Raw genomic sequence first — 25,249 nt, 5'->3', positions numbered from 1 at the left:
GAGCTAGACCTCTTGATACAAAAGTTCATCCAGAAAAATAAACATGCAAGAAAAGCTAGAAAAGCAAGGGAAGAAGAACCATAAGGCTGAACTTGCCTTACCAAATGCTAAAACACACAACGGAGCCCCCAAAATTAAAATGGTATGGCCATGGTACATTAACAGACAGGGCAGTCCATGAAATAAGTAAAAGTCCAGAAACAGATGCATTATCCATAAAGACAGAGTATGTGATAAAGACAGCACACTAAGTCACTATGGCAAAGGGGGACTTCTAAGAAAGTGGTAGTGGGACCAGATGGCCACTGGGAAAAGATAAAATCAGATCCATCCCTCATACCACAAAAAAAAAAAAAAGGGCAGGAGAAACATTGCACAAGGAGAAAACATGGGTGAATTCCTCTATGACTGGGGAACACAGAAAGGCTTTTTCCCTCTGACTCAAAATCCAGATACAATAAAAGAAAGTACTTACATATCTGAGTACATTAGAAGATGTTTTAATGCTTACACAGCCAGAAAAAAATAAAAAGACAAATGACAAAATGAGGAGAAAATATCTGCACTATTTATCACAGATAAAAAGCAAATATCCTTAATATACAAAGAACTTTTAACATGTGATGAAAAATGCAAAAACTCTATAGAAAAATGGGCAAAATAAGTTAGAGATAAGGATGAACCTGAAGCATCTTGTGAAGCCAGAAAGTACTCAAACACCGAACAGGACGCAGGATGCCACAGGACACAGGGGCCGGCCTCAAGGACTCCATCTGGCCAAATCTGGGACAATTTGAGTACCAAAATAATGAGGAGCAGTGACTTTAAAAACAGGGATCCCTGAGTCCACACCCATGTGCGCTTGATGGACGAGTCAACCATCTACCCACCAGTGAGGAGAGGAGGGGCCCTGTGGACGGGAGGTGCCGTGCCAGGTGCAGGCCTGTGGGAAGGCTGGGCTGGGGCTCCTCCTCCTGCAGGAAGCATAAACGACGCCAACCCAAGGGGAACAATCGGATGAGCAGCAGATACACACGTGGTCTCAGAGACTCCCCACAGATCACTTATTAGCTGCAAGGAGGGAAAAAGGTAACTCTGCAGTGGAGATATCACCAAAGATCACCACAACCAACCTTGCCCAGGAAGGACATGTGCACGTCTGGATGTGGGACCCAAGGACAGCCCCTCGCTCACACGGACCACTGCCGGGAAGGCACAACCTGACTCCAACTATGAGGATGCATCAGATGAACCCAAGGAACGTTCGCGTTAAAATTTTTTTAAAGAAGGGAAACTAGGCCATGCACGGTGGCCCATGCCTGTAATCCCAGCACTTTGGGAGGCCAAGGCGGGCGGATCACAAGGTCAGAATATCAAGACTATCCTGGCTAACACAGTGAAACCCAGTCTCTACTAAAAATACAAAACCTTAGCCGGGCGTGCTGGCAGGCGCCTGCAGTTCCAGCTACTAGGGAGTCTGAGGCAGGAGAATCACATAAACCCAGGAGGCGGAGCTTGCAGTAAGCCGAGATTGCGCCACTGCACTCCAGACTGGGGGACAGAGCGAGACTCCATTTCAAAAAAAAAAAGGAGACTAAAATATTAAAAATAAAATCATAAATGACCAAAAAAAAAAAAAAGCTGAGGAACTGTTCCAGACTTAAGGAGGCCAAAGAAACACAGAAACCAGACACAAGACAGGATCCTGAACTGGACACAGTACTGGAGGAAAGGCCATCAAGGACACGCATGGATCAGTTCAACAGACCTGGGACCTGGAACACGGGCCATTGATTTTGTTCCAAGAATATGAGTTAAACATAAACAATAAATCAGTCAGATCTTCACCCCTTAGAGATTTGGGAAGAGGGTTATTTTGTCATGTGACCCACAGGAAAGGACTGTATTCACCCCCAGAGGCCCAGGAGGATGCCCGCTTATTCAGACATGAAACGCAGCCAAGACACTGGATCTGGTGATTTTTGCAGGTTTGCCCCTGTTGCATTTCATGCTCATGTTATAGGAGTTTGCTCCATCACTCATTCAGTCAGCAAACATTTCCGGAGCCCACACTTGCATGCATACAGCATTTCAAAAGAGGTAGTGCTGTGGTAGTCAAATGAGGTTGCACTGTCCCCAGGATCCTGGGAAGAAAGTGGTGTGGACAGGAGGAACTACTTCTTTGGTAGTTTCTTTAGCTTCTTCACAGCTAACCCAAACATAAATTACAGGGAAAAGTTTCTAGATACTTTGGTTACTAAAAAATGCAAAAATTTAATAGCAGATTAAAATCAATGAGTGTGTCTTCGCAAAACTTTTGTCCCTCGTTTGTTTCCACTGACCACAAAATACTCAGGACCAAAAGAATGCATGCAGACTCCGGTGCCTGGGTGTGTCTTGAACACAGTATCTGTCCCATGTTCTCATCAGCCCAGGTGGCCTCCTCCTTCTTGTCCGTGTGTACCATTTACAGATGAATCCTTCCACAAAGGGCCCCCGGACACCATGGCTTTTGCCTCCTGATCTGACGCATGAGGCCAAGTGAAGAAACTGCCAAAAGCCTGGTGCATTTTGGTTCTCCCAGCATTAGGAGTGTGTGATGAAGGCAGCAGGGCCACAGGGAGAGCAGATCCTCCAGTTAAAGGCATCATGAGGAAGCCACTGCCAGGGAACAACAGACAGGCCGCCTGGCTCATGCAGGAAGACGTCTGTCACAAGTCACTTTCCAGGGAAAAGCACACTGCTGGGGTTTGTCCGTTTCTGATGAAGTAAAATACTTAAAATATGTACACCCAGGCTGACTGGACGTTTGATGATACTGAGAAATGCAGTCAAGGTTAGGTGTGATGATGGTGTTCACAGTGACACTCCAGAGCCCTGTCTTTTGGAGAGACATGGCGAGCCATCTGTAGATGAAAGGATGCGATGTCTAGGATGTGCTCTCCAACAGCCCGGGTGGAACGGGACGGGAGAAAGAGATGAGACATAAACGGTAAATCGGGGGTTGGAGGTGGGTGCAGGGAGCGCACCACATGCTTCTCCACCGTTAGCTTTGAAATTTCCCGTAATAAAAAAGTTTTTTAAAAAAACGAAATGTGCATGCCAAAAGGTTTACAGATGGAGTAAAATGATGCCTGGAATTTGTTTCAGAATAATTCAGAGCGGGTTGTGGGAGAGTACACAGAAGAAGCAGATTGTTGTCCAGGAAGCTGGCGGCCGGGGAAGCTCCGTGGGGCTCATCGTACCAGCCAGCCTGTTCTCAGCTGTGCTTGCAGCTTCCACCGCGCAGGGTCCTCACCAAAGACAAGGAGGAGGACGCTGCAGCCGGTACGCATGACCACACTGAAAAAATCCCCACCCAGCTGAAGGCGGCTGCTCCAGGAGACGCTGCTGCAGACGGGGTGGCTGAGGGGGGAGGGCCCTGCCATGGCCCGCCCTGGGCCTTCGGAGGAGCACGCTGGGTTCCTCTACCACGGCCACCGTCACACAGACGGCCCCGCCATTGTGCGTTTCTCCTCTCATGTCCCGCTCAATTCCAGTTTCACCTGCTGGATGCTTAACCCACTTTCAGTGGTTCTGTACAGCAAGCAATTTGTATGGAAGGTCATTTCACACACTGCAATGTTTCCATTCCAGATTTCACCCAGGAAAGTGCGCTTGATGACAGTAAAGTGGAATCCAGTATTCCCAGTTACAATCCACCAGCACATCAGAAAGTACCGACGACTGGCCAGGTGCGGTGGCTCATGCCTGGAATCCCAGCACTTTGGGAGGCCTAGGAGGGCAGATCACTTGAGGTCAGGGGTCCGAGACCTGCCTGGCCAACACGGGAAAACCCCATCTCTACTAAAAATACAAAAATCAGCCAGGCATGGTGGCGCATGCCTGTAATCCCAGCTACTCAGGAGACTGAGGCAGGAGAGTCGCTTGAACCCGGGAGGCAGAGGCTGCAGTGAGCCGAGATCGCGCCACTGAGGGGCGAGAGAGTGAGACTCTGTCTTGGGAAGCGAAGGGGAGGGGAGGTGACAGGACGGGAGGGGAGAGGAGGGAAGGAGAGGTGAGGGGAGGGAAGGGGAGGAGAGAGGAGGGGAGTGGGGAGGGGAGTGGGCAGGGGTGGGGAGGGGAGGGAGTGATTTCACAACCTCACCCGCACCCTAGATGCCCGTGCAGCGGCCACCGTCGAAACCATCTGCTATCAGGAATTTCAGATGAGGGTTAAAAAGGAATAAAGTGTCACTAAGACATCTTGGTTTTGGCATACAGACGTCATAATCACAAGTAAATTACAATTAATATTCTCTAGAAGACACTGCGAGTGAGGCGCCAGGCCCCCTGCTCCTCCCCACCTCCCCTCACAGCCCCTAGGCACCACACATCAGCCATCGGGCGCTGCCAGGGCACCCTGAGGCCATTTCTCCTCCGCTCACTCCCCAGCCTGGGCAGCCCCATCCCTCTCCATGAGCCACACCCACCCCAGAGGCCCCTCCCACCCAAGGGTATTCACAAACAGCTGCATTGTAGCTGAAATTTCTGGTCATAAGTAAAGCAAAGCAGAACTGGAACAGTTTCATTAAATGACTGTGACTGCGTCAGGCCACAGAACACTTGGCACCTCTGGATTTTTGCACCTAATTAGGACTCAGAATCATAGGGACCGGAGGAGTGGACACTGGCAAGGTCAGCTCACCACTGCCAGAAGAGATTAGAAACATCAAATGGCAGCTGTACCCCGACACCCTGCTCTCCCGCCTGAGGCACACCCCAAGACCGTCCTCAGCACCTCATGCTCCTTCACAGGCTGTTCCCGAAAGAGCTGCCCAGTCGCAATGGCAGGCCGCGTCGCCATGGAAGATGCCTTGTCAGCCGTTTTTTGGTTTCTAATTTACTTGTTAAAATGATACAGAAGGGCCGGGCGCGGTGGCTCACACCTGTAATCCTAGTACTTTGGGAGGCTGAGGCGGGCAGATCATGAGGTCAGGAGATGGAGACCATCCTGGCTAACATGGTGAAACCCCGTCTCTACTAAAAAATACAAAAAATTAGCCAGGCGTGGTGGCGGGCACCTGTAGTCCCAGCTACTCGGAAGGCTGAGGCAGGAGAATGGCGTGAACCCTGGAGGCGGAGCTTGCAGTGAGCCGAGAATGCCTGGGCGACACAGCAAGACTCCGTTTAAAAAAATAAAATAAAATTATGCAGAAGTACCCCTCATCTGCAGTTTCAGTGACCCTCAGTCAACCTTGGTCTGAAAATATTAAATAGAAAACTCCAGAAGAAAACAATCCCTAAGTCCTAAATTGCATGCCTCTCTGAGCAGTGCCCCACCCAGGGCATGAATCATCCGTCCATCCTCCGCGTCCACACTGTAGACACCAACCGCCCACTGCAGTTGAGAGGCAGAGGCAGAGACTACATTCACTTTTATTACTGTATATTACAATTGTTCTATTTTATTGTTATTGTTGTTAAATATCTTACTGTACCTAATTTATAAACTGTATCACAGGTATGTATATGCAGGACAAAACCTAGTATGTACCGTGTAGGGGTCAGTACTACAGAGGTTTCAGGCACCCACCGGGGTCTTGGAACAAACGCCCTGTGGAAAAGGCGGAACTACAGTACTGGCTTTTTCAAACAGAAAACTAAATCTTAAGAACAGCAGGATTTGGGTTTTTCAAAGAATCTACATTAATATAAATGATGTCCACATATTTTCTTTCTTTCAACTGGACCTATAAATTCTTACTCTTAGTATTCTATAGGTATATATAAAGTTCCCTATGAGAAACCATCTCTCACATGTGCAAACTGAAGCTTTACCACACTACTGTCATATAAAAATACATTAAAAATGGCCTTATTTTTCAAAATAATTACCGATTCAATCATCATGAATTCACGCAATTATGATACATGAAACTTACTGACTTATATGCGTTACTCTCAGCCAGCAGAATGCACCTGTCATTTGTGAACCATCTATTTGGTCTTCGTCCAGTTTCCTGGTACACAACTCCTGAAACCCCCAGAGTCTCCGAAGTGCTATCTTTTGTGTGCTAATGAGGTGACCGTGGCTGGTAGCCCCTCGGTGGCTTCAGGATGGGGCTGCTCACAGCAAGACCAAGGCAGGGGGAGGAGGGTGACTGAAGGTTACATTGATCATCAACGGCCAGTGTTTAATCAATCATGTCTACGGAATGAAGTGTCCATCAAAACCCAAAAGGACTGGCTTCAGAGAGCTCTGGACAGCTGAACCCACGGAGGTGCCCAGAGGGCGGAGCCCAGCGGGGCATGGGAGCTCCAACCCCTTCCCACATTCTTTGCCCTCTCCATCTCGTCTGTATCCTTCGTAACATTCCTTACAATTAGCTGGTAAATGTCAGTAAAGTGATTTTCACTTATTATTTATAATAATCATGACTGTTTTTAATGGAAAAAGCATTCATGCCCACTACATTTATCCTCAGCACAGAGTTCACCGCCAGAGGAACCTGAGTGCAAAAGGCTGTTCTTACATTGCCGTCCACTCCTGCGGGGCTGCTGAACACGTACTCCAGCTGGAAGACGACCGCAAATGCAGGGTGGCCGACCATCTCTGGGAGGCGGAGGCGGCTTCTCAAAACCAGAGCTTGACTCCCGGAGCTGGGTCAGAAACACAAACCGGGGACGCATTAGAGCTCAGGCTCCCATCTTTCCTGCATCCACATCGACCACTGTCAGCAACAGCCAAGGGGACACCCTGGGGGACACAGGGGTGCTGCTGCCACAGCAAGTCTACCATGTAACACTGCATGCTCTTCCCAAATGATCTGGGAATTCCCCCAAACCATTGCTTTTTTTTTTTTTTTTTTTAAGAGATGAGGGTCTCACTATGCTGCCATGACTGGTCTCAAACTCCTGAGCTCAAGCAATCCTCCCGCCTCGGCTTCTCACTGCTCTTTCAACGCCTTTCCAAATTACCAAAGTTTGATACGGCCTGATACGGCCAAGTTACCAGGAAATGCCATAGAGGATGGAGGCTCCTTCTTCAAGGCTGGCCTACGGCAGAGGACACCTGGCCTCTGCCTGGCACCATAAGAGAGGAAAGGCATGACGCCCTGCAGTGATGTCTGCGACACCTAATTTGGGAAGCACTGGATTAAACAGAGCAGCAGGTCTTGCTGCCCCCTGATTCTCCGTCCTATGAGAAACTAATCACAGGGCACACCTAGAAGGCAGCATGCAAGGCCTCCACAGACCCTCAGCAGCCGCAGCTGGAAGCATCCATAATGCTAACCCCCAAATTGTCAGAGCACAAACGGAAAAAAAAGCGGGGGCTTTTTCCGAACTTCCAACTCCAAGGTTGGTTCCTAATGGGCACAACTTAGCAAGAGGAAAGAAACATAAGGAAGAACTCCCCCGTGGGTGAGTCCACACCTGACATGCACAAATTTCATCGTGATCCCTTGTACATCCCCACCCATCCCTGGGGACCCAGGGGACAATACCTGGTCTTGGAAGAGGAGACCACTTTCCTGCTGAAGCTGGCTGAGCGCGTCAAGGCCACATCCATCTCAGGCACCAGTACAACGACCTGCGGCCTCTGCACGAAGCCCAGACCATTGTGCACGCCCACACGCAGGCGCCGTTCCAGGATCTCCAGGCCACCACCATCCAGTGGGCCACATCCCTGGAAGAGGCACAGGCAGAAGGAATGAGCCCCGGCACAGACGGGAAGAGGGAGCTCGCCAGAAGTCCCTGGGGGAGGCGAGCAGAGAGAAGAAACTGGAGCAGAAGCTGCAGATAACTGCAGATCAGATGATGCCTAGTCAAGATGAGTGCAAGCAAATGACAGATACAGCACCCAATCCCAGCCACTGGCCTTGGGGCACTGCCCAGGGAGTTTTGGCATTTCCGAGACGGCATGATCCTCTCAGCACAATGCACAGCCTCAGATGCCTCGATCCCCAAACCCTGACACTAGCTTTCCAAGGTTGAGCTGACCATTCTCAAGATGCAGCAAACTCGTATTTGGCTCCTTCAAGACTCCTCCAAGGTCCCATAGCCCGCTTCCCCGGAGTCCCCTTTCCCAGAGGCTGCTTCCCCGGAGCCCACTTCCCTGGGGCCCAATTCCCTGGACGATGATGGAAAGGTGCTCAGAGACAGAACTCATCACATTTCAACTCTACCGAGAGACCTGACACTTGGTTGGTGTACAAAGGGAAACATGCTTAGGCACTAAGTCATAAACCAATAAAAACAGAATCTGCCCCAAAGTGGTCACTCGATATTAAAGTGTTTCATCTTAACAAAAATGTACAGGCACTCTAACAAATGAACAAGGATATTCCCCCAGCTATTAGAGTTTATTAAATTATGTGATCTTTGCAAAATGATCCCCGAATTTTCAAGTTTTCTTTACTGTCCATTAATCAAGTGGAACAGACCTAAATTCAGCCTTTGGATAATGAAAATAAAACTATGCAGATAACTGAGTATCTGCCAGTTGGACTGGAACAAAAATACAAAGACAGTAAAAATACATAATAAAGTGATTTTAATGGGACTGTATAAAATTCAACAATGATAATCCTAAAACATCTCTACCCTCACACAATCTGCCCTGAAAAGCGAGAAAACAGCAGGAACTACACCAAGGAAACTGATGTTGCTGTTTCTCTGCTTTGTGTGTACATAAGATCATATTATGTGGAACTGCATTTTCAAGAATGGGTAGGAAGCAAGCAAGTCCAGCTCATTCACACACACACACAAAATAACTTGCTAACTTAATAGACTACTAGGATGAGCACCTGAATCATTCATTCTCACAACTAAATATTACAGCCCTACTATGTGCCAAACCCCGTTCATGCACATCACGTGTCATGGTAAACAAAACAAAGTCCCTGTCCTGGTAAACAAACACTCACAGCAAGAGACCAACAATAACAGATAAGAAGGCCAGCTGCTTCCAGGAAGGGCTGAGCGCCCGGGAGGAACGCGGGGTGATGGCTGGAGACACGGTAGCAAGGTCGGGGAACAGCACCCCTGCAGGACAGTCGGGGGACCCCGTCCAGACCTGAAGCCTGAGGGGAAACACGCAGAGATGTGCAGGAAGAACATTCTGGAAAGTCTGCTACATGCTCCAGGACCCATGCAGGGACAAACATGAGTCCGAGGTCACCCAGGCGGAGGCAGGCCTGAGTCCAGGACTCCAAAACAGGCTCAGGAAGTAGCACACAGTGAAATAGGGAAACCCGCAAAGACCAATCCATGCCCAGGAGGCAGCACGCAGTGAGGCACGGGAAACCTGCAGAGACCACACCACATGCCGCCCAGAGGGTCAGGAGCCCAGGTGTCAGTCCAAGGGCAATGAGAAGCCAGCAGCAGGTTTTCAACACAGAAGAAAAATGGCTGAATTTATGTTTTTATATTTAATCTTACCCAAAAGGCCGAGAAGTGATGAATTTATGTTTTTAAAAGACCTCTTTGACTACTGAGTGAAAAAAAATGTTCTCTGGGACTTTTAAGTGAACATGACAGGGACACTTCCTCAGAGAATTTCCTTCCCCCAGTACCTAAGGAGCAAAATATGCCAGCAATTAAGGACAGTGGCACAACAGAATGCACCAGCCTTCAGGACCTGGCGCCAAGGCAGGACCCAAGCCTTGAAGCTCAAAGGGAGGAAGGCAGGCACCGTTCCCATCTCTGCCTCCACCCCCAGGAGCTATGGCTGAGTTGGCAAAATCCTGGGAATTCCACCAAACCCTCATGGTAAAGGACTCATTCACAGCTCCAGGTAAGGGATCTTCAAAGCCACATCTTTGTCCTCAAACCTGGAGTCCCCTACCTCTCCAACTCTGGACTTGGCCAGTGACCTGCTTTGGCCAATGGGAGAGTAACACATTTAATCCAAACAGAGGTTCGAAAATGTCTACGCATTTCCAACTCCTCTCTTAAACATCTGCCTCCATGAGAGCAAGCCCAGACTGGCTGCCACAGGAGAGGCCACAGGGAGCCACCCCACCCCAACCAAGGTCATCCTAGACCAGCAGACCCCAGCAGACCAGCCAGTTCATTGCAGGCCCATGAGGATTTTCCAAAAAAGTCCCTTTTACTTCCTGCTCGAGATTCTACTAAAAGTCAGGATATACATGGAAGCATGCTCAGCCCCAACCTGAAAATAGCCCAAAAGTCCATCAGTGGTAGAATGGATTCATAAATCCTGGTGCCCTCACATGGACGACCATCCAGCAAAGAAAGTGAGCAAATGGAGCCACAGTCACTGCAGACAGCCTCTCACGGGAGCACAGTCTTGAGCAAAAGCAGCAAAACAATACAGAAGAAAAAAGTACGACTTCATTTAAACATAGGTCAAAAGCAGGCAAGCCTATAGTGTTTAGGGATGCCTGGACAGGCAGTAAAACCAGAACAGAAAGCCAAGATGTGATTAGCACAAACGCCCTAGGGAATGGGCGGGGAGGAAGGTGCAGCCAGGATGAGACCAGAGAGGCTCTGAGGGTGCCTCTGTGGGTGCCGGGCCCAAGGCCTCCCCGGCTGTCCTTCCTCACGTCGCGCAGTCACACAATCGCATTCTGCGCACTGCTGTGGGACTCATCATGAAAGGGGTGTGACATGAAGAGGACTCGACGCAATAGCAACATGTTACCCCACCAGTCTCGTGGCTCTCTGCAATTAAAGTTTCTTTCTCTTCGTTTCTGAAGTCGAAAGTGAAGACTCTCTCTCGTTCTAGGAGGGGGAACAAGGAGTGGTTTGCCCACAACCCAGGTCTAAGGGCCCCTCCTTCCAGAGCTGAGAGCAGCCAGGGCTGACCCCTCTTCTCCCCACTCCATCTGGTGACCATCAGCGAAGGTGCGGGCAAGTGGGCTGAGCCCAGGGCCCCAGGAGAACCAGGCAATCTCCGTCCCACATGCCTGCTCCCACTGCTGCTGGAGACAGAAGAGCCAGGGCGGTATTTGTGACAGTTCGTCAGGTCCAATTTTTCCAGACCAAGAACAGATTATCGCCTAGAAAACATAAGCAATCCCCAAACCTGCAAAGGCTTTTCCAAGTCTTGTCTGGCATACAAACAAGCTTCTACACAGAAAATCCAAGAGAATTTTTGCTGTCAGAGGTGACGGGAGCTCTAGAAACAACCTCCCTGGCCCTGGTGTTTTACAGCTTGCAAGCCAGGGCATCGCTGGGACGGGGCCGGAGAGGAAACCCCAGTGGATGCTGCGCACTAGGCAGGCTGAGCTCCACACACCTGCAAGACGCAGACATCCCTCCCGGGGGCCACAGGCAAACAGGCTCGACAGCCTCTGCCTAACAGATGGGCAACCCCTCCAGACGCCCTGCCAGGGTACCTGGACAAACCCATCACTGAAAAGCAACAGACAGGAACGGCAGGGAGTGTGAACAGGCGCTCAGAGACCAGAACGCAATGATGTGTGACACGGGCAGGCTGAGGGGACGGTGAGGCTGGAGGTGCCTTCCCAGGGGCCCAAGGTGGGTGAGATGACTGAAGGCTTCCAGCCATCTCTGGAAATGAACCCCACGTCCCCACCGACATCCTCTGAACATGGGAAGGGTTCTATGGGTTTCCCTATGCCCATCTGGTGACTTAGTTTACTTTAAATGAGGACTATTTCATGATCTACCAGAATTAATGTTAATTAACACATCAGGTCAACTGCACCTTCGTCACTGTTCAAGTTAAAACAACGACTGGAGGCTCTATGGGGGCCTTGGCTGTGGAAGAAAGGGGTCCCTAAAGGTCCAATTCAGCTCTAAAAAGTGGGGAAAAGACAGAACCACGTCACTTTATGGCCACAAGGCCCTCCTCAGCAACATCAGATGTGGGTTCTCCTCTGCCCTACCCACCCCTGCCCTGCCCTGCCCTACCCACCCCTGCCCTGCCCCACCTCCTCCCTGCCCTACCCGGGCCCCACCCCTGCCTGGCCCCACCCTGCCCCCCATTATGCTTCTGACTCCACACCTCCTGGAAGTGGTCCTGGACGTGGAGCTCCAGCAGCTCTTCCTCAAACTTCTCGAGGGAGGGGTACAGGGTGAAGAATAAGTCATCCAAGTGCCCCGTGATGGGCTTCTGGAGGCGAGGCTTTCGGAGAGCGTCGCCTGAAACGGTGAGGGTGCGAAAAGGATCATCCCTGGGAATAAAACCAACTGGCAGCCACCAAGGGTCCCCACCCACCCCAGCCTCAGCCGGGGTCTGCAGCAAGGAAGGGTGCTGGGGACCCCCAGACAGAGCACAAGGCCCAAGCCAACCCCCCACAACAATTAAGCAAATGCAGATTTCATTGGCAGTCCAAATTCTACCCCAAACCTCCTCCAGGAACAGTTTTTTGTGTTTTGGTTTTGTTTGTGTGTGTGTGTGTGTTTGAGACGGAGTCTTGCTCTGTCGCCCAGGCTGGAGTGCAGTGGCGCAATCTTGGCTCACGGCAACCTCCGCCTCCCAGGTTCAAGCCATTCTTCTGCCTCAGCCTCCTGAGTAGCTGGGACTCCCGACACCTGCCACCATGCCCAGCTAATTTTTGTATTTTTAGTAGAGACAGGGTTTCACCATATTGGCCAGGCTGGTCTCGAATTCCTGACCTTGTGATCCGCCCACCTCGGCCTCCCAAAGCTCTGAGATTACAGGCATGAGTCACCGAACCCGGCCCAGGAACAGTTTTTATAATTCGACAACTCAAAGAACACAGATTGGAGAAGGCAAAGTGACATGTGCAGCCCTGCAGACTGCTGCCCTGCATGGCTTCCTTCCTCTCTGTCCAGCAGGAACGCGGCCAGCCACGCCGCTCCTTACTTTACTGCGTTACCTTGAACCATCTGCAAACACACTGAGCAGGCAGGAGCCTGTCAAGGCAACCAGCAAAATACAGCCTGAACAGCACCACAAGAAAAGGGTCCCATCCAGGGGACAGTGGCCCCAGGGACCCAGCTCAGGGTCCGGTGCAGAGCAGGCCCATGAAAAACTTTGGCTGAGAGAGGGAAGGACCCAGCGCTGCCTGGGGAGCCTTCTCCACTGGCTCTAGAGCAAAGGCTCACCCAGGAGGAGGAAGGAGCCAACCGCTTCCCAATCTACACACACTCGTGGACTCTGCCCCTTCTTTCCCCATCACTAGCATCTTCTTCTGGTCCTAGCTCCATCTCTTCCTATATTTAATGATCTTTTACTTATGTAGATATGTAGATTTTTAAAAGCTAATTCCAAAGTTGGAAAAAAAAAAAAGAAAACACCAAGGTAACACTCAATGCTGATGAAACTGCTGTCAACAGAACACTCTCCTATCCTGTGGAAGGTTATGGGTCAGTACTGCCTTTACCTTCGAGTACGTCAAAAGCTTTAAAATATCACTTTCTGCCCCAGTAATTCTACTTTTTGAACCTATTCAGAGAAAATAATCAAACACAGAAGCAAGGATTTATGTGCAAGAATATTCACTGAAACTTTATGATGATAGAGAAAAATCGAAACCAAATGTTCAATAGGGGAATGTTCATTAAACTATTATTCACTCATGCTGAATAAGAACAAAAAATCACACTGTCAAAAATTATTTAATAAACTGAAAAATAATCATAATATAAGTGAAAAGAATAGTAACATATAAAACTATATTATTCCATTTGATAGCAATGGTATCTAAAAGTATGTGCACTTACATGTATACATGTGTATCTGCAGGCAGTAATTGTAGAATATTTTCCTTATAGTTTTCTATATTGTCCCTATCACAAACTCACATTAGGTTTGTCCAATGGAACAGAATAGAGATTCCAGAAATAAATTCATGCACCTACAGCTAACTGACTTTTAAAGAGGTGCCAAGAACACACACTGGGGAAAAAGACAGTCTCTTCAACAAATGGTGCTGGACAAACTGGACACCCACATGCAGAAGAATGAGATGAGATGCCCCACCTCTCACCATTTGTAAAAGTCAACTCAAAATAGATTGAAGACTTAAATGTAAAACCTGAAACTATGAAAATACTAGAACAAAACGCAAGAAGTGCTTCATAACACTGGGCTGAGTAAGGATTTTTAAAGTAACATTGGGCTGTGTAAGGATTTTTTTTTTTAATAAAACTGTAAAAGCACAGGCAACAAAAGCAAAAAGAAACCAATGGATTATATCAAAATAAAAAGCTCTTACACAACAAAGGAAACAATTAACCGAGTGAAGAGATAACCTGCACAATGGGAGAAAATATTTGTAAACTATATGTCTAACAAGGGGTTAATATCCAGAATACATAAGGAATTTAAGCAACTCAACAGCACACACACACAAAAAAGAAACTAGTAGCTTCATTTTAAAATGGACAGAGGGCCTTAATAGACATTTCTCAAAAGAAGACATTCAAATAGCCTGCAGGCACATGAAACAATGCTCAGCCTCACTAGTCATCAGGGAAATGAAAATTAAAACCACAATGAGATACCACCTCACTTCAGTGAGAATGGCCACCATCAAAAAGATAAAATAAGTGTTGGCGAGGATGTGGAGAAAAGGGAACACCCATACACTGTGGGTGGGATTGCCAATTAGAACAGCCACTATGGAAAACTAGACAGAGGTTCCTCAAAAAGTTGAAAATAGAATTCCCATATAATCCAGCAACCCTACTACTGAGTATATAACATCCAAAGGAAATGAAATCAGTATGTCAAAGAGATATCGCCACTCCCATGTTTATTGCAGCACTATTCACAAGAGTGGAGACACAGAATCAACCTAAGTGTTCATCAATGGATGAATGCAGAAAGAAAAGTAGTGTCTCTACACAATGGAGTACTTACACAGCCACGAAAAAGAATGAAGTCCTGTAGCTTGCGACAACACAACACGGATGGACCTAGCAGACATCAAGGTTAAGTGGAATAAGCCAAGCACAGAAAGACAAATGCCACATGATCTCGCTCATACGTGGGAGCTCAACAAAAAGAGTTGGCACCATAGAAGCAGAGCACAGAGCAGTGGTTACCAGAGACTGAGGAGGGGAGGGAGAGGTTGTCAAGGGGTCATGGTACAAGTTATAATCTAAATTCTGCTGTTCTTGCACAGCAGGGTAATGATGGTTACCAGTAAGTCACCGTAAAATACAAAAGAGCTAGAAAAGCAGCTAGAAGAGCAGCTTCTGAACGTCCTGACCACACAGAAACGATGAGTGTGGGAGATCACGATCACGCTAGTACTCCCATTTGATCACTCTACAACACATATGTGTACTGAAACATCAAACTGTTCCCCACAAATATATACAATTACAGTGTGCCAAGAAAAATTTTAATAGAACGTTTCAAAAAGCTGGGGTGGGGGGATGACATAAACTAAAATAACAGAGGACAAAGGCCATTTACCAGACCAACTTCCTTTAGGAAGGATCACTTGTGTGCCATGGGTGCCCCATCTCAAGAGGCGGCAACTCAGTGGAGGGATCAGGGTCACTAGGCATCTGGGAGGGGGCAGAAGTCGGTGCTCCTGGAAGTGGTCCAGGCTGGGAAGGAAGCAGGTTCTGTGTGGCCACCCCATGACCAAGGTGCACACGCACCCCCAGGCCCAACGGCCATTCCAATAGTTGTGACTCTGGTCTGCACAGAGAGCTGAAGATGCAAGTCCCATGCACGGGAAGTCATTAGGGGAGGAAAGATGGGTTCCTGCCAGGACAGCCAGACTGAGAAGCTACATCTGCAGTGAGTAGAACTTTCCAGATCCTGGAGGGCCCAGGGAAGCCAGACAAGCCTGGGTATCCTCATTCAGCTGGCTTGGCAGCCCATGTCTTGCAAGCATCATGGGCTCTGGAGTAAAGCACGTAAGCCCAAGCCTGGCTCAGCCACCAAGTTACTCTGTGACCTTCGAGATGCCAGGCCTGGACAAAAACACAGCTGGGCCTGGTGCTGAATGCTGCCTTCGCACATCTGAAGGGCTAGCAAAGGGCAAACAGATCAGACCTCCCAGGACGCTCTACCGTAGGAGGCTTGGATCTGGGCTGAATTTAAGACACAACTTTCATGATGAAGATGCTAGTGCTTTACCAATCCATCTCATTTTCTCCCCAAATACATCTTTATGAGCAGGCCCTATTACTGTGCCCATTTTATAAAGGAAATACAAAAGCGAAGAATTGGAGAGGCTGGGAAACCTGCCCCGAGCCCACATCGTGGCTAGACATGGAACACACACCCACCACAGGCCTGTCAGCCTCCAGCGTAACCCAACAAGCATCCTTTCACTACCTGAAAGCATTCATTCTTTCACTCACTCATTCAACTAACCAACCAAAAGAAGCAACCAAGACAGACACGAACCCCACCATGGCAGAAGTGACCCCCACAGCAGCGGAGGCATTCTGCCCTTCACGCTCTGTAGCTTGGCCTACTGTTAATTTATCTGCTGCCAAGTCTCTGGCTAGGAATGGAATTCCCAACAACAGCATTGACCCTATGGAAAAACACACCCCACTCTACAACAATCCATTTTATTCTGGGACCCCCACAAGCACACTACAGAGAAAATAGGGGTTGCCAGCAAATGCTTCACAAGCAAGAACCCCCTTCCCACTGACATCCATTAGAGAGCCCCCGAGATTCCCCTAGGACCTAACAGACTCCCACAGACCACAGCCTCCAAGGGACATAGTTCTTCTGCTAAGGATATTTAATTCACCAGAATGCACCTCAAAAAATAAGAACACTCTAATAGCAGCAGTAGAATGAAAACTAAATTTAGGAATGATTTAAGTAGGAATGAAAATGACTTTGAGCTAGTCCAGGTTTATTCTAAAACACCTTCTATTGCCTTTGGTGACTGTGGTTAGATTTGAGGTCTGCCACTACCAAAATCCACTCAAGACAGATCGATGACCTATCTCCTAAGAGTGCAAAGGAACATCCTCAGCACCCAGCCCAGGGCCTGCTTCACAGTGTCTACTCAATAAATATTTGTTAAATAAATCAATGAATAAATGAACGAATTAGTGAATACATAAAAAGTATACACCAAGTTATGAACAGTGGTTTTCTCCACGGAGTTAGACTAGAAGGGAAGACTTCCAGTTTTCACTAAATGTATTGAATACACATGAACTTTGTGGTTTTAAAATGGTATTTAGCATTGTATAAAAGGGGCACACAACAGACAAGCTATGTTGGCACTGGCCAGGAACAGCCGTCAGAAACCAGCCTCAAGACCAGGCACAGTGGCACATGTCTGTAATCCCAGCACTTTGGGGGGCCAAGGTGGTGGATTCCTTGATGTTTGAGCTCAGGAGTTTGAGACCAGCCTGGGCAACAAGGAGAAGCCCTGTCTCTACAAAACATACAAAAATTAGCTGGAGGCCAGGCGCCATGCCTCATGCCTATAATCCCAGCACTTTGGGAGGCCGAGGTGGGTGGATCACCTGAGGTCAGGAGTTCAAGACCAGCCTGGCCAACGTGGTCAAACCCCATCTCTACTAAAAATACAAAAATTAGCCGGAAATGGTGGCTAACACGTGTAATCCCAGCTACTTGGGAGGCTGAGGGAGGAGGATCGCTTGAACCTGGAAGGCAGAGGCTGTAGTGAGCTGAGATTGTGCCACTGCACTCCTGCCAGGGCAACAGAGCAAGACTGTCTCAAAAAAAGAAAAAAGCCAGGCATGGTGGTGCACGCCTATAGTCCTTACTACTCAGGAGGCTGAGGTGGGAGAATGACTTGGGCATGGGAGGCAGAGTTTGCAGTGAGCCAAGATTGTGCCACTGCACTCCAGCTTGAACAACAGAGCCAGACCCTGTCTCAAAAAAAAGAATTAGAGAAGAATCTGGCTGTCATTATAAAAATAATTTTAGAAGTTTAAGAAGTAAATAAAAAGAAAGTAGTCTCAGGGCCCACACGGCACTGGCACCCCAAACCCAACAGAAAGGCTGGGCAAATTGTGTTTCTCTCCTAAAACAACTCTGGGAATGGGCACGGGGGCGGCAGGGGTGTGGCAGGTGTTGCTGAGATACCTGTCCTTTCTCTCCAAAGGGCGCGTGCGGCCCTCACCTGGTGGAGTCGGTCAGTCCACCTCCCTCCCTCCCTGCACACCCATGTTCACAGCAGCCAGAAGGTGGAAGCAACTCAAGTGTTAAGTGCTGAAACGATCAGCAGAACATGGTCCACCCATAGACCGGAATATCATTCAGCCTTAAGATGAAAAAGAAGGAAACTGGGACACATGCTATAACATGGATGAACCTTGAAAGCATTCCGCTCAGAACCTTGAAGACATTTCACTCTTAGGATGAACTAACAGAGCAATTCCCCTCTCTTCCTAAAGAATGCCAGCCACTGAAGGACAAGGACTGCATGATCCTGAGAGGTGAAACTGGCTGGGCTTCTGGGTCGGGTGGGGACTTGGAGAACTTTTTTGTCTAGCTAAAGGATTGTAAACACACCAATCAGCACTCTCTGTCTAGCTAAAGGTTTGTAAACACAGCAATCAGTGCTCTGTGTCTAGCTAATCGGGTGGGGACTTGGAGAACTTTTGTGTCTAGCTAAAGGATTATAAATGCACCAATCAGCACTCTGTAAAACAGACCAATCAGCAGTCTGTAAAATGGACCAATCAGCACTCTGTAAAACAGACTAATCAGCACTCTGTAAAATGGACCAATCAGCACTCTGTAAAATGGACCAATCAGCAGGATGTGAATGGGGCCAAATAAGGGAATAAAAGCAGGCCAACCCAGCCAGCAGTGGCAGGCTGTTCAGGTCCCCTTCCACGCTGTGGAAGCTTTGTTCTTTCGCTCTTCACAATAAATCTTGCTGCTGCTCACTCTTTGGGTTTACACTACCTTTATGAGCTGTAACACTCAACGTGAAGGTCTGCAGTTTCACTCCTGAAGCCAGCGAGACCACCAACCCACCACGAGGAACGAATAACCCTGGACGCGCCACCTTTAAGAGCTGTAACACTCCCTGTGAAGGTCTGCAGCTTCACTCCTGAAGTCAGCGAGACCAAGAACCCACCAGAAGGAACCAATTCCAGACACAATCCCAGTCCTATGAGGTCCCTAGAGTCACTAAAATCATGAAGACAGAAAGCGGAAGGGTGGCTGCCAGGGGTTGGGGGAGTAGGGAATAGAGAGTCCGTGTTGAATGGGAAGGAGCTTCAGCAAGGAAAGAGGAAAGAGCTTGGGGATGAATGGTGCGGTGGCCGCACTACAATGTGAATGTACTTATTGCCACTGAACTGGCCATTTTAAAAGGGCTAAGATGGTCAAAGGGCTAAGGTAAAATACGTTATCCTTATTTTACCTTAATTTAAAAATCATCATCACCATCAGGTCACTGATGTGATGCCATATGGGTGAGATCCAGTCACAGTGGTCTTCCTGGCTATGGTCACACAGATTTGAACTCTGTCTCTTACGAAAGCATTGTCCTGATGAAAGAAGCCAGAAATGACTTGAAGGATGTGAGACGCTATTTAGGAGGGAAACGGAAACTAGACTGCCATTCCATCCTCCTCCGCCACCCCCAACAATCCCCCACCAGGCCGTGCTGCTGAGCTGCAGAGGGGCACTCGGCCCACGCTGCCTCTGGAAGAGCCCAGTGCCTTCAAGGTTTCACTGTGAACTAGGACAGACTCAACTCACCAAGTGGAGAGAATCAAAGACGCCCTTACCGGATTCTCCATGAGCTGGAAGCAGGCCAGGGATCTGCTGCAGACCAGACACCAGAAGGTTCTCAGGAAGAAGGTGGAACGCAGGCTCCAGGGCCGGGTGTGGCTTCAGCGTGTACTGCAGGCTGCAGTTCTCAATGAGGGTCATGTGTTTGTTTTCTGGGGAAGAAAACACCAATGTGATCAATTGATAGCTGAAAGCAAAGGCACTTTCAGTCAAACCAGCCAATAAACAGAGAATGTTAGAAATGCCACAAACAGGAAAGGGACTTTTCTAGGGAGAGTGTAGTAGTGCTCTGTTCAGCTCAGAGTGAAAGGCATTGGTCTTCAATAACCTTCTCTGGGAAAGTTACAATTTACACATTTTTTTGATTTTTCTTTTTCTGTTGCTGTTTTTGTTTTTGTTTTTAGAGACAGGGTCTCACTCTGTTTGCCCAAGCTGGAGAGTAGTGGTATAATCATAGCTCCCTAGAGCCTCAAACTCCTGGGCTCAAGTGATCCTCCCACTTTGGCCTCCCAGAGTGCTGGGATTACAGGCATGAGATACTACGCCTGGCCTGGAGGTGCAGTTTGTAATCCAGCATAAAATCTCTCCCACCCACTACTTCCCTCAGTCTCCTGAGAGCACAGGCACGGGCTATGTGGTTTCCCCAGGTCTCGCTGGTCCCTGCCATCAGACGGGCCTGGAGGACACCCTGGCCCGAGGCCTGCCTACCTGCCTGCGCGTGTCGGCACTGGTATCCACCAAGCCCCAAAAGGAGCAGGGCAGCACTGGAGGGAGGCCAGCAGCATCAGAGACAGAGCCCTGTCCTCAGGGAGGTGCCACTTTCCTGGGGTGACAGCTAAGACCAAACACGAAGATACCCATAACGCATGGAAGAACTGGATCCAAACCACGGGACAGATGTGGGTAAAGCATGAGGGGAAACACGAGGAGGAAAAAGGGCATGAAGGAAAGCCCCCAGAGAAATGACACCCAGGAGGAGTGTGGCTGCACTGCAGTGGGGGCAGGCCCTGACGGTGGAAGGAATAGCATCCCCAGAAATGAGGGTGTGGGGAGAGGCACAACCCTGAAACACTGGGCCTGGGCTGCCCTCTTCACATTCCCACCAAATGGCCAATCTTGCTCAGGACTGATTTTCTCCAGTGACAGGAAGTCCACCACTTCCCGAGGCACAGGGCATGCACGTGGTCTCAGGCGGCTCAAGTCCTGGCTGTGGCCAGGCCAGGGACAGCTACTGAGAGTCACAAGTTCAGCTCATTCATGTTCTGATTTCATAAAGAGCAGGCCGGGTGCAGTGGCTCAAGTCTGTAATCCCAGCACTTTGGGAGGCCGAGACGGGCGGATCACGAGGTCAGGAGATCGAGACCATCCTGGCTAACCCAGTGAAACCCCGTCTCTACTAAAAAATACAAAAAAACTAGCCGGGCGAGGTGGCAGGCACCTGTAGTCCCAGCTACTCGGGAGGCTGAGGCAGGAGAGTGGCATGAACCCAAGAGGCGGAGCTTGCAGTGAGCTGAGATCTGGTCACTGCACTCCAGCCTGGGTGAGAGAGCAAGACTCCGTCTCAAAAAAAAAAAGAAAGAGCTAAATATGAACTAGTGTATTATTAGAAAAAGAAATTAGTGAAAAACTAGGTCCACTACAGTGGCTCACACCTGTAATTCCAGCACAGGTGGATCACCTGAGGTCAGGAGTTAGAGACCAGCCTGACCAACATGGTGAGACCCTGTCTCTACTAAAAATACAAAAATTACCCGCATGGTGGCGCATGCCTGTAATCCCAGCTACTTGGGAGGCTGAGGCAGGAGAACCGCTTGAACCTGGGAAGCAGAGGTTGCAGTGAGCCGAGATCACACCACTGCAATCCAGCCCGGGTGACAGAGGGAGACTCCATCTCAAAAAAAAGAAAAAGAAAAGAAAGAAATTAGTGAAAAACTATTTTTTTAGTATCTAACTACTTCAAACATGGAATCTGCTTACTTTAAAATTTAAAATACTGCTAAAGGCATTTGACCTGGGTGGCTGGTCAGGAGTCACAACCTCTCCAGGAGGACACACAGGAGAAATACGGGAAGACTCCAAATGCTCAGACCTCAGACCCAGCCACCTGCTTCAGGAGTATGCCCTACAAGTTCACGCATATGCTCAGGGGAAGGGCGGATGCCCCCTTTTTTTTTTTTTTTTTTGAGATGGAATCTCGCTGTAACCCAGGCTAGAGTGCAGTGGCATGATCTTGGCTCACTGCAACCTCTGCCTCCTGAGTTGAAGCGATTCTCCTGCCTCAGCCTCCCCAGTTGCTGGGATTACAGGCACTCGCCCTCACACCCGGCTAATTTCTGCGTTTTTAGTAGAGACGGGATTTTGCCATGTTGACCAGGCTGGTCTCAAACTCCTGACCTCAGGTGATCCGCCTGCCTCGGCCTCCCCAAATGCTGGGATTACAGGCGTGAGCCACCGCGCCTGGCCCCACCTTTTCTTACAGAACCGCCTAAGGTCAGTATGCAGGAGATCTATTCAATCAATCATGAAACATCGATTCCACGAAATACCACAGAGCTGTAAAAAAGAATGAGTGCTTTCTGTGTACTGACAGAAAACATTCTTCTAGGCAAATTGTAAGGGAAGAAAGCAAGGTGTGGAACAGTAAGAAGAGGTCAAGTATCAGATGCAATACTGGACATTCGCATTAGCTTCTGTGTCCATAAAAAGACCCCGGAAGGGTCTGTTACCAGGGCAGCCCTGAGGAAATAACAGCAAAAGTTCCTTTTTCTCACTGTTTTCCTTCAGTCCCTTTATCTATGGGTACAGCTGCTTTAAAGGAACCAGATGGCAAGGATGCCACCAGAGTTTCTTGACCCCTGACCAAATACCAGAGAAAGACAGAGCCCCACGAAACTGGTGCAAACTAGAACAGGTGAGCCCCAGCTGCCTTTAGACCATTAGCATATCATTATAATGCTAATGTCCACTCTCCAAGAGAAGACCGCCGCGTGTTCTGTACAAGCCATGCCTGGAAGAGCACATTATGATCTGCGTTGGCGTGCCTGGAGTCCCACCCTCCTGGCCCGTACCCAGTCGTTCGTCTCCATGCCTCCCACTGTCCAGGGAGAAGGTGCCTTTAAAGCGAGGGCTCCCTTCTCCACCCCCTGCCCAGTGAATAAAACCTGACTACCTTTTCCAATTGGATATTCTTTTTTTGCAGCCAATACAAAGTGGGAAAAGAACTCAGTTTGCCAGTGACAGATCCACAAGAACCCAAAGAGAGAGGTTACCTGGTAGCAGGTGAGGGGATGGGGAAAGGAGACCTCACTCTGAACTTTATATATATATATATATAAAACATATACAAATATATGAGATATAGAAAATATATAATATTTATGTATTTTACATATTTTTTGGGGGGGTGGGGACAGGGTCTCACTGTCACCCAGGCTGGAGTGCAGTGGTGCAATCATGGCTCACTGCAGCCTCAAACTCCTGGGCTCAAGCAATCCTCCCACCTCAGTCTCCCAAGTAGCTATGACCACAGGGGCACACCACCACACCCAGTTAATTTTTGTATTTTTTGTAGAGATGCGGTCTCACTATGTTGCCCAGGGTGGTCTCACTCCTAGCTTCAAGCCATCTGCCCACCTCAGCCTCTCAAAGTGTTGGGATTACAGGTGTGAGCCACTGCACCCAGCACTTTTTTATACTTTTGGATTCTGAATCATGTGAGTGTATCACCATTACCAGCTAATTTTGAGAAATGCCTGCTGCAAGGATGAGTGAAGGGCCCCGCAGCAGGTTCTTCCTCACAGCCTCTACTCAGGGCCAACAGCTTCCACACAGACGCACAGACGTGCAGACTGTGGACGTGGAGCAAACGTGGTGGCTGTCTACTTTGTTCTAAGGACACTTCTGAAAGAGAAAATCCTGGCATATGAATAATTAGATTCAACTGAAAAATAACCTAAAAGCCAATCTTTAGCAATGAAATGAAGTTCCTGACTGGTTGTTCTCAGCAAACTAAAAATAAAATCCTGAGCCCCCAGTGGACTGAAGGGACCTCCTCTTGGCCTAGAGGACTCCAGAGTAGCCTTGAAAACTGAGTTCCGGGAGTGACAGGAGGGGGACCAGACAGGCCTCCATATGCCCAAGCCTATGCTAACCACCATTGGCCTTTCTTCCCTCAGGACTGGAACCAGCCCTTCTAGAGACTCCACCGCTGCCGCTGCCCACTGATCGCCTGCCGCTGCCCCTCTTCTGGATAGTCCACGGAAGGCATGCAGGGAGGGCTTTCGTGTCCTCTGCTTCGCCTTTTGACCTCAGGGGGCCAAGAACTTCCCCCTTGGGTCCTGCTAGTGCCGCCATGCTTTGAACACGTGTCCCATGAAGCGGCATGGGACTCAGCCACGCACATGCATGCTTCTCTCATAAACACGCATGACTCCTCCTGGGCTTATTAAAATAAGCAGACTCAGCCCCCACTCAGTAGAAATTCCTCTTCCCTCTGACCCTCTCTCAAAGGGTCTGTTTCTGGCTTCTGGCTGGAGGCTACACTTCCCAGCCTATCAGAAAGGCCACCTGCAGGCTGCAGCCCTTTATGAGAAATAAAGCTCTCCTTTCCAGTCTCAGGAACCTCATCACTCTTCAGCTGACATCTCCTATCACGAGACTGTCACCAAGACCTGTGAGGGGCAAAGGGAGTGGGTCTGACGTTTGGTTTTGTTTTGTTTTTGAGACAGGGTCTCACTCTGTCACCCAGGCTGGAGTGCAGTGGTGCAATCTCACCTCACTGTAATCTCTGCCTCCTGGGCGAAGGGATTCTCCCACCTCAGCCTCCTAAGTAGCTGTAACTACAGGCACCCACCACTATACCTGGCTAAGTTTTTGTATTTTTTATAGAGACAGGGTCTTACTATGTTGCCCAGACTGGTTTCAAACTCAATCCACCTGCCTCAGCCACCCAAAGTGCTGAAATTACAAGCCTGAGTCACAGTGTCCGGCCAGGTTTAACTTTTAACACAAGCCATGAGGCACACATGGCATCCCCTTTGAGGAATCTGGGCAGCATCGCACCTCGAAGAGACAGAAAGTCACCCTCCCCAACAGATCCACCTCCAGCCACTCTTCCCCGCCCACACTCCCCCAACTGTTGGGCAAGCACAGCCTCTGTGCTCCGAGCCTCCCTGATGTCCTTCTAGCCCACCCCCACCCCTCCCACCACACGCCCTTCCTGTCATCCTCCAGGCAGGCAGCAGCAGAGCAGACCGTCATCCCCATTCCTCCCAAATGGCTCCCTCTGGCTGCCTGGGAACGGCCAGTCACAGAGGAATAGCAGGAAGCTCCCCACCAAACCCTGCTCTGCTCTAAGGCGGCCTCTCAGTCATGGGGCCTCGCCATGCTGGAGACAACCGATGGCTGTGCGGTCAGAGGTGTCGGACAGCCAGTGGCTGGTGACGGAGAGCTACTACTCCATCTGGTGAGCAGAGCTGTTCCCCTCCCTCCAGGAGGCTCTCACAGGCCCTCCTGTGCTCATTCCCACAAAGCACTGTCCTCCCTCAGGGCTGGTGTTTCAGTTCTTTACTTTCTGCCAGAAGTCCAAGGCCA

General features: G+C 49.2%; 1 protein-coding gene across 13 annotated transcripts in view; it reads right to left on the bottom strand.

The window, feature by feature from the left end:
- NPHP4 (nephrocystin 4) overlaps positions 1-25,249 on the bottom strand; it is a 142,522-nt gene that overhangs the window by 90,850 nt on the left and 26,423 nt on the right. For 12 of the 13 annotated variants that reach the window (XR_012089799.1, XM_007980817.3, XM_073007896.1 and 9 more), the window contains 4 exons: positions 19,654-19,809; positions 11,981-12,117; positions 7,488-7,669; positions 6,516-6,642 (listed from right to left, as the gene is read on the bottom strand). Coding sequence is in view for 12 of the 13 variants with exons in the window: in XM_007980817.3 (XP_007979008.3) it covers positions 6,516-6,642; positions 7,488-7,669; positions 11,981-12,117; positions 19,654-19,809 (602 nt within the window). In the remaining variant the exon portion in view is untranslated. Of the gene's footprint in view, positions 1-6,515; positions 6,643-7,487; positions 7,670-11,980; positions 12,118-19,653; positions 19,810-25,249 lie in introns of those variants that run through there. The other variant, XM_073007902.1, reaches the window with a different exon arrangement.

This window comes from Chlorocebus sabaeus, chromosome 20 (genome assembly GCF_047675955.1).
Source record: "Chlorocebus sabaeus isolate Y175 chromosome 20, mChlSab1.0.hap1, whole genome shotgun sequence".
Lineage (NCBI taxonomy): Eukaryota > Metazoa > Chordata > Mammalia > Primates > Cercopithecidae > Chlorocebus > Chlorocebus sabaeus.
This window is presented reverse-complemented; position numbering and strand designations above follow the sequence as displayed.